General features: G+C 34.7%; 1 protein-coding gene across 1 annotated transcript in view; it reads right to left on the reverse strand.

Annotated features, from left to right (window-relative positions):
• The window catches only part of LOC137635325 (uncharacterized), a 51076-nt gene that overhangs the window by 30644 nt on the left and 9725 nt on the right, over positions 1-10707 (reverse strand). Inside the window, 10 exon segments of the mRNA XM_068367793.1 lie at positions 46-211; positions 527-731; positions 1010-1130; positions 1494-1579; positions 2387-2522; positions 2854-2981; positions 3411-3579; positions 4274-4525; positions 5319-5551; positions 10493-10706. Of these exon segments, the coding sequence (XP_068223894.1) occupies positions 46-211; positions 527-731; positions 1010-1130; positions 1494-1579; positions 2387-2522; positions 2854-2981; positions 3411-3579; positions 4274-4525; positions 5319-5551; positions 10493-10706 (1710 nt within the window).

Below are 10707 nucleotides of genomic sequence, written 5' to 3' on the forward strand. Positions count from 1 at the left end.
AATGCTACTGTGGCAGCTATTATTTTCAGCAAAACTAATATTTACCTCGGGTAACACATTGAAGTAAGTGATGGCCGAATTCACGTTCTCAACGTCGACCTGAGACGATGCGGTGACAGTAACAGTACTAACGGTGCCCGGAAGGGCATTGGGCGGCACTTTGAACGTCACGGATATATCCACGTAACCGCCAGAGGCCTCTAGTGTCGATCTAGTTAGTTTTAGAATAAAAAAAGTATATACGTTATAGAATTGGTTCTGAACGTGTATTGATTATGTTTGTTTCAATGTAATGGAGATGTTAGAAGTTTAGGTTGGCCAGGGCACTAGCCACCCTTATATACAGTACTACCGCTATACAGTTATTGGGTCCTTTGACTGGCCAGATAGTATTACATGAGAGGATACAAACAGTACAGTATATGCACCCTGCCACTTGTTTAATCATTATTGTATTACACATATTTACTTTATTAACAGACATATATAACATCCTATCATTTCACACTAAAATCGATAAACATACTTCCTCGGATTCCACTGGGTAATATACATTTTCTCGTCACGTGCATAAAAGTCGAAATCGGCCGCTGGTCCGAAGTTGGTCGCTCGGAAGTAAGCCGTGGCTGTCTCGCCAGCCTTGGCCGCCAGGGTAGAGTTCTCTAGCAGGAGTTCGACGGAGCACCGCACGGGCACCACCATCGTCGGGAAGAGGCGGCTGAAGGGCGTCCCTTCATGGAATGAAAAAGGATTGGTCGAAGTAAAGGAAAACAGAACGAGGAGAAGAACGTAGATAGTGGAGAATAGAGTGTGATAGTCTACGCCATTAATAGAAGACAATGCAAAAATGAGAAAGTATTATAAAAAATAAGAAAGACAAGAAATAAATCGTCAGTGTAAATGCAATTGGAAAGTACTAGAAGACAAAAAGATTCATTATTTCATTCAAGTGTATAACTCTCATGATCCATTACTGTCATCCGAAAATCTTGCATCCATCACAACTGACCTGATTCAAGAAATCCGTCTATCTGGATGAAGAATGGCTTTGGGGGCAGCGGCTCAGTGCGGATGAAGAAATGGTCATCCACTTCATCGGGGTATTTCACATGGGAGAGCATCACTCCTTGCTGAAATGAGAGAGAGAGAGAGAGAGAGAGAGAGAGAGAGAGAGAGAGAGAGAGAGAGAGAGAGAGAGAGAGAGAGAGAGAGAGAGAGAAAGAGTTGAAAATACTACATTACGATGAATAGAAAGACTGGAATGACAACAGTCCTGAACTGTGAACTAGAAAGGTATTACTGTATGTTATAGCTGAAAAGTAATCAGAATCATCCCTGTTTTTTTTTTTTCTTTTCAAAAACTAGTCAGACAATTACTAGCCATCCTTAATCATACGTGTATGTGGCAATTAACGAGTTGTAAAAAGTTTAAGAATTTATTTAAGTTTGTAAGTCTGACTTTTATAGTACAAAGAAGATAGAAAAAAAATTACCTTGTCAACAAGTTCCATTGAGGTTACGGTTTCCACTGCGCTGTCTACGTACCCAACTAACGTGACTTCAACGTAGTAGATTTCACCTATTAGAATATATATATATATATATATATATATATATATATATATATATATATATATATATATATATATATATATATATATATATATATATATATATATATATATATATATATATGGTGAAAATTAGTACAATGCCGTACTTCCTTATCATGCTAAAAAGGTGCCACAGGGATGGACGCTTATATATATATATATATATATATATATATATATATATATATATATATATATATATATATATATATATATATATATATATATATATATATATATACATACATACATACATACATACATACATACATACATACACACATATATGGTGCAAATAAGTACACTGCCGTACTTCCTATTATGCTAAAAAGGTTCTACAATGATGGAAGAAAGCTATAAAGTTCGCTATGTAACCTACAAAAATACATATATTTTTATGCACGTCTTATATCATTGGGAAACCTTTTTAGAATTCATATATATATATATATATATATATATATATATATATATATATATATATATATATATATATATATATATATATATATATATATATATATATATATATATATATATACACATAACAGTGTTTGATCTCTGCTTGATTTTCTGGGAAAAATATACAATACACCTTTTTTTTTCCTGTCCTTTGAGCTTAGGGTGGAAAATACTTAGCATTTAACTATATTCACTAAAAGAATTAAGCTACTGTATTTTAGAATTCATTTATAATATAGTAATTAGACTCTCTCTCTCTCTCTCTCTCTCTCTCTCTCTCTCTCTCTCTCTCTCTCTCTCTCTCTCTCTACCTATTAGTGGTCTTCCCCGAATGAGTTTATAGCCTGGTCTTGGAGGGAGTAGGTTGACTTCACAAAACTCGGCCAACAATCCAAGACTCGAGAGGGCGCTGACTGAAGCACTGAATTCCCCGGATTCGCCATTTACCTTAGATTGAGCAATTGATAGGTTACTAATTAAGTAGGTAGATAATTGAATAAATAGGTAGATAAATAAGTAGATAAATAGTTCAGTATATAAATATGTGGATGAATATGACTTTAAAGTAAATGCTTTGTTTATAGTAAGGAACTTTTTTCAATATTCATTGAATTTTTGTTTCATTTTTCGAAAGCAAAACTTATTAAAATCATTTATTTGTAAGTGTCTTAAAATCCCTACGAACGAAAATCTACAACCCAACGCAACACACAGCCCTACCCCCCCCCCCTAACCCCCCCCCCCCCCCCCAAAAAAAAAAAAAAGAAATCAAACTCACTTCTAACTCCCAAGTTCCGATTGTTAGGTTAGCGAACTTGATTGATTTCAGGGAGTCGGAATGACTGACAACTTGGACCCCCTCATGTTCTTCCAGCGACGCCTTGTCCATGAGATCGAAAACCAGCTCTGGAACGATGTGAGACTTGTCTATTTATCTGTCTGTCTGTCTATGCATATATTGGGGGATATATTTCTCTGTACATAAACGAAGATTGACATAGCAAAGAAATATTTAGTATACATAAGTGAATGTGTGTTTATATTGGAAATTCATAGAGCCAAAATTAAAGACAAAGCATGTAAGACTGCCTCTATTGAGAAAGCTGCCTAATTAGATAGATCGATAGATAGATGCTATCATTTGTATATATATAATTGGTAAAGAGGAATAGCCTTTGTTCATGATTTTTAACATGGGTAAATTCGCCTATTCTTTATTTATTATCATTATCAAACATTCCTATACTTCACTCATAGAATTATCAAATTAAGAACTCCTATTCTTTACTACTTCAAATTGTAATAGATATCGTATCGTTTCCTATAACTCCACACTCCTTTTTTCAGATCTGAGCAAGATAACGGAAACAGCCAGACCTCCGTCAGTAAGAGTAGAAGCCGTAACCTGCCCAGCGATCACCACTTGGAAGTAATTGACGGAGTCGTCGACGGGAAAGTCAACCTTCTGCGTCCCAGCGACTTCCTCTCGCACCCTGATAGCGACCTGAAGGAAGAAACGACAAAAAGGTCTGTTTTGTGATTCATAATGTTTTTTTTTTTTTTTAGTAGCTGGTGTTTGTAGTTTAAGCCTAGGCTAGGTAAAGCTTCTTAAAATCGGGTGAAATTTGGGTACGCAGTGATCCTCCGCAAATGTAGCTGGCATAATTTTAGGGCTTTAATGAATAAAACAAGATGTAGAGAATGTTCCCGATTTAGATTATTACCAGAGCCCAATGTCTTTATTTAATGGACTATAGTGGAGAGGATGTCTTTTTTTCTATGAATAAAATAATTTTTTAAGAAACACAGCATCAATTAACAGAAGAAGTATAAGCTTAAATAACTGCAAAGCCCCCAGGTCTCTCCAACCTTCCATTTTGCAAAACCCACAAGGATTAACTTCAGCGTAAAAAATACTACACCAGTAGCTAAATGTAACAGAAAATAAAAAGTAAAGGGAATATAAGCAATTATTGTAGTAATTTAACTTCAAGACTATATAAAGAAAAATGTACCTTTACATAAATGATATTGTGGTTAAATAACAATCTATATCCTCTTACTAATACTTAACTCTCCAAACTATTCCCTACTAAGGTTAGCCAGCTAACTGCCCTTACTCTTCCTTTACAAATCTTTCCTTATCAGTTTAAGAAAAACCTAAAACAATCCTAAAACATCAAAACACGCATTCAAACCGTGCTCTCCTCGACGACATCCTCAAGGATCCCAATGATTTCATCAATGTCAAATTTATCGATTTCGATAAAAATTCCTCCGGTTTCGGCAGCCAGTCTCTTGTATTCTTCCACGCCACTCAGGATGTATTTATCCTCGGGGCAAGAGATGTCCTTCGAAGGATCGGGAAGAGCACCCGTCTGGTCAAAGGAGATGTCCTTCGAAGGATCCTGAAGGACGGCCGTCTGGTCAAAGCTGTATATGATGGTTACCTGTAGGGTGAAATGTCACTGGTGGTAAAACTAGCAATAACCTCTTAATGATTACCGAAAGCCACCTGTTGGGGAAAATAGAAACAACGACTTTATTATTATTATTATTATTATTATTATTATTATTATTATTATTACCTAAGCTACAACCCTAGTTGGAAAAGCAGGATGCTATAAGCCCAAGGGCTTCAGCAGGGGAAAATAGCCCAGTGAGGAAATGAAACATGGAAATAAATAAACTACAAAAAAAAAAAAAAAAGGAATGAACAATTGTGACTTTAGAGTCCTGCTTTTCATTTAAAAAATAAGCCAGACAACTCTAGTTAAGATTCTTGAAACATTGTGGCACTTCATTTGAACGTCTTAAGCAACTCGTGGTCATCGACGGAGCTGATGTTTAACTTATTTTTCACTTTAGCATTTTCATATGGAATTACACCTATGATAAATAGTAAAACGGTGCCAGCCATATACATGACTTGCTTCAGGGTACATTCGGGCACACTATTTATCTTATTTCTCTTCCTCTTGTTTTGTTAGTTTTTAGATTTTATATAAGAGATATTTATTTCAAAGTTATTGCTCTGAAGATATTTTATTTTTCCTTGTTTCCTTTCCTCCATGGACTATTTTCCATGTTGGGGCCCCTAGGCTTATAGCATTCTGTTTGTCCAACTAGGGTTGTTGCTGAGCAATTATTGATAATAATGACAATGACTTACATAATAAGCTATAGATATCATTTAGCAAATAAAACTCCTCATTAAGAAAAAGACAGTAAATTGCACCTCACCTGGCAATGCTTGGCAGTTGCCAAGGCAATACTCCCTTCCATGAGTTGCTTGTCGTTGCCTCCAGCATCGGTGAAGCAAAATACGCTGGAGTAGTCCGGAGTATTGGCCAAAGCCAATTCCAGGGCGGCCCAGAAGTTCTCCTCCGTACAGCAACAGCCCCCGTAGGCGTCCAGTTTATTCAAGTCCGCCAGGAAGACGTCCGCTTCCGAAGTGGCGGTCACCGGACCGAGATCTGGTATGGAAGATGGGAATGTTTCGAATTCTGATTTTGTTATTGTTTCTTTAGAATTCTTTTTAAGACTACTTTATTGTTAAATCTTTATTAAGATTCAATTAATTTTCCCAGAACAAAGCGCTATATGATATGCAATAATTTTAGTTACTGTCTGCTGGATCTGGTAAGGAAGTTGGGAATGTGTCGACTTCCATGTTGCTGGAAAACAAATCTCGGCGGTCTGACTTTGTTGTTGTCTATTCAGCCGTCTTTTTAACATTACGTTATTGTTTAATTTTAATTACGGTTCAATTTAATATCGCCTGAACGAAACTCTCTGTAATATGCAATATTTTTAAGACTTTCTGTTGGTGCTCTTTCGATTTCTTTTTCTGATAAATCCGTTTTTATACTAATTATTTTTTCCTGTTTGAATGAGATTTTTTTTTTTTTATAAAGCATTTTGTTTCTAGCATACCATGTTCCTCATTAATAAAAACAACGCGAGTAGACTTGCTATGATTATTCATTACTATCGAAAGCATTAGAGCAGATTTTTTTCTAATTTATCAGCCGGAGAGAGAGAGAGAGAGAGAGAGAGAGAGAGAGAGAGAGAGAGAGAGAGAGACGTGCTTTATCCTTTTCACTATTAATGAAGTAAGAAAGTTCTCGTCAATGAAGGTTTGAGTAATTGATATACAGTATATATATATATATATATATATATATATATATATATATATATATATATATATATATATATATATATATATGTATATATATATATATATGCATAAAAATCACAGGAAAACGTGATGCTCAGATGCAGAAGAACCACAGGGAAAATGAAAATACGAAATATACGCTTAAGTCCTGACTAGTTTCGTGATACTTCTTCAGAGGACTGATTTATTGAGAGAGGTTTCTTTACATTTTATAGGGAAAGCAAACGTACGAACATACATATAGAGATTTAGAGAACAATGACACTCCCTTACCAGCTACCTGGGCTTGAGTCAGGTGTTAAGTAGGAGTCCCCAAGCTCATTAGACACCTGCCAAAAAAGGGTCATTTCTAGTGGTGGGTATATTCTTGTTTTTTCTTTTTTTACTTTCAGTACAGTTTATTCATATGAAAACACGGTAGCCTTATCTATATAAATACATAAGCAAAGCATACACAAACATACAAATATATATATATTATATATATATATATATATATATATATATATATATATATATATATATATATATATATATATATATATACACATAAAGATACATATACATATACATATATACATACATACACACATACATATATATACACATACATATATACATATATATATATACACATACATACATATACATACATACATATGCATATATACATTTATATATATACAACATTAATATCATAAACATATAATCATGTATATATCAATACTTATATCTAGCATAACACTATATAGTGCCAATATACTTATGCATACTATATAAAATAATTGTTTCCTTTAATGTACCTATTGATGACATGTTGGAATTTTTATCTGAAACATTAGATAATAGACAATTGAATCTACCATTCTCCAAACACACTTTAATAGAATTAATTAAACTATGTATAAAAGATTGTAAATCTGAATTCAATGGGAGATTTTATGCACAAACTTTTGGTATGGCTATGGGAAACCCTTTATCCCCAGTATTGAGCAATCTATATATGGAATTTTTTGAAAGCAGAATCTTAAATAACATCATACTTAATAATGTAAAATGGTTTCGATATACTGTATTGACGACATAATATGTGTGTGGCCAGGAAATGAAAATTTAGATAACTTTTTTCTTAGATTGAATAGTTTGGTACCATCAATAAATTTCACTATGAAGCTGGAGAATAATTGTACCTTACCTTTTTTGGACTGTCGCATACATAGATGTAACAATAGTCTCAAGTTCAGTGTATACAGAAAGCCAACGAATATCTCGGCATATGTCCATTATTACTCAAACCAAGGCAACAAAGTTAAGAAATCTGTATTTACTTCTATGTTTTTAAGAGCATTTCGAGTCTGCAGCCCTGAATATATTGATGACGAAATAAATGGGATTAGAGCAATAGGTAAAAAACTAAAGTATCCTGAAATTGTGTTAGATGATGCCCTAAGAACAGCAAAAAAGACTTTTTTCGGTAATGATAACAGAAAAAACTACAACACACAAAATTTACTTGTACTACCTTATTGTAATTCTTTTAAAGAAATTCCCCAACTGTTGAAAAACTTCAATGTAAATGTAGCATTTAAGAGTAAAAATACAATAAAAACAGCCTTAATAAAGAAGTCTCCTGACATTACCAAGGGATGTGTATATCGTATTCCATGCAATGCTTGTGAAAAATACTATATTGGTCAAACTGGTAAAGCCCTAGAAAAGAGAATTGAACAACATAAGAAAAGTGTCAGGTATGCTCAAGATAATAATGCACTCTTTGCTCACGTTAGAGATAAAAATCACCCTATTAATTGGTCAGGTGCAAAGAAATTGGTTCATTCAAATAACTTAGTGGAAAGAAACATCATAGAGTCCAGTTTCATAAAAGAAACCTTTGAAAACAACTTGAATATTGGTCATGGAATGTATAAAATCGACGGCTTTATATGTAAAGAGATTTGTAAGCTATATAAAAAAACATTAACCACTTAATGTAGAATTGAATGTATTGTGAATAATTAACGTCGCTGTGAAATTAATATTTAGACCTAAGCTACCATTCATTAAAGGAAACAATTATTTTATATAGTATGCATAAGTATATTGGCACTATATAGTGTTATGCTAGGTATAAGTATTGATATATACATGATTATATGTTTATGATATTAATGTTGTATATATATAAATGTATATATGCATATGTATGTATGTATATGTATGTATGTGTATATATATATATGTATATATGTATGTGTATATATATGTATGTGTATATATATGTATGTGTGTATATATGTATATATGTATATGTGTATATGTATGTGTATCTGTATGTGTATATATATATATATATATATATATATATATATATATATATATATATATATATATATATATATATATATATATATTTGTATGTTTGTGTATGCTTTGCTTATGTATTTTTATAGATAAGGCTACCGTGTTTTCATATAAATAAACTGTACTGAAAGTGAAAAAAGAAAAAACAAGAATATACCCGCCACTAGAAATGACCCTTTTTTGGCAGGTGTCTAATGAGCTTGGGGACTCCTCCTACTTAACACCTGACTCAAGCCCAGGTAGCTGGTAAGGGAGTGTCATTGTTCTCTAAATCTCTATATGTATGTTCGTACGTTTGCTTTCCCTATAAAATGTAAAGAAACCTCTCTCAATAAATCAGTCCTCTGAAGAAGTATCACGAAACTAGTCAGGACTTAAGCGTATATTTCGTATTTTCATTTTCCCTGTGGTTCTTCTGCATATATATATATATATATATATATATATATATATATATATATATATATATATATATATATATATATATATACACATATATTGTTTATATTAATTTTCCAAGGCACACTTCCCCCAAGTTTGGGGGGTTAGCCGACATAAAAAAAATTCAATAAAAATTTAAAAAAAGGGGACCTTTGCTCTCTACGCTCCTGGCAGCCTGACGAGGGACTCAACCGAGTTCGGCTGGTACTGCTAGGGTGCCACAGCCCACCCTCCCCCGTTATCCACCGCAGATGAAGCTTCACAAGCTGAATCCCCTACTGCTGCTACCTCTGCGGTCATCCAAGGCACCGGAGGAAGCAGCAGGGCCTACCGGAACTGCGTCACAATCGCTCGCCATTCATTCCTATTTCTAGCACGCTCTCTTGCCTCTCTCACATCTTTCCTCCTATCACCCAGAGCTTTCTTCACTCCATCCATCCACCCAAACCTTGGCCTTCCTCTTGTACTTCCCCCATCAACTCTTTGCATTCATCCCCTTCTTTAGCAGACATCCATTTTCCATTCTCTCAACACGGCCAAACCACCTCAACACATTCATATCCACTCTAGCAGCTAAATCATTTCTTACACCCATTCGCACCCTCACAACTTCGTTCCTAACCAGCCATACTCCTCAGACACTTCATCTCAAACACATTCAATTTCTATCTCTCCGTCACTTTCATTCCCCCACAACTCCGATCCATACATCACAGTTAGTACAATCACTTTCTCATACAAAACTCTCTTTACATTCATGCCCATCCCTCTATTCTTTACCACTTCCTCACTGCCCCCAACACTTTGCATCCTTCATTCACTCTCTGATGTACATATACTTCCACTCCACCATTTGCTGCAACAACAGACCCCAAGTAATTAAACAGATCTACATCCTCAAGTGACTCTCCATTCAACATGATATTCAACCTCGCACCGCCTTCCCTTCTCGTACATCTCATAACCTTACTCTTATCAACATTAACCCTCAACTTCCCTCTTTCACATACCCTTCCGAATTCTGTCACTAATCGGGTAAGCTTCTCTTCCGAGTCTGCAACCAGTACAGTATCATCCGCAAACAACTGATTTACCTCCCATTCATGATCATTCTCGTCTATCAGTTTCAATATATATATATATATATATATATATATATATATATATATATATATATATATATATATATATATATATATATATGTGTGTGTTTGTGTGTGTGTGTACATATATATATATATATATATATATATATATATATATATATATATATATATATAGAGAGAGAGAGAGAGAGAGAGAGAGAGAGAGAGAGAGAGAGAGAGAGAGAGAGAGAGAGAGAGAGAGAGAGAGAGAGAGAGAGAGAGATTGTGTGTGCGCTTGGTATCCCCAAGGTCTATATATGTATATCTGAACCGTGGGTATCCCATACCTGGATCCTTGTAGGGCGTAAGGACGTAAAACGCCGGGTTGGTCCTCTCGACGATCAACTTCGACTCGGCTTTGACGGCCTTTATCTCCTGCGTCATGGACCCAGTCGTGTCGATCATGATGGAGAGCGCCGAGCCGGGGTACAGGTCGAACAGGTGTCGGAAGCAGTCGTCTCCGATGGCCTCCCGTAGGACAGACAGGTAATACTCGGTGGCC

Source organism: Palaemon carinicauda, chromosome 3, assembly GCF_036898095.1.
Source record: "Palaemon carinicauda isolate YSFRI2023 chromosome 3, ASM3689809v2, whole genome shotgun sequence".
Lineage (NCBI taxonomy): Eukaryota > Metazoa > Arthropoda > Malacostraca > Decapoda > Palaemonidae > Palaemon > Palaemon carinicauda.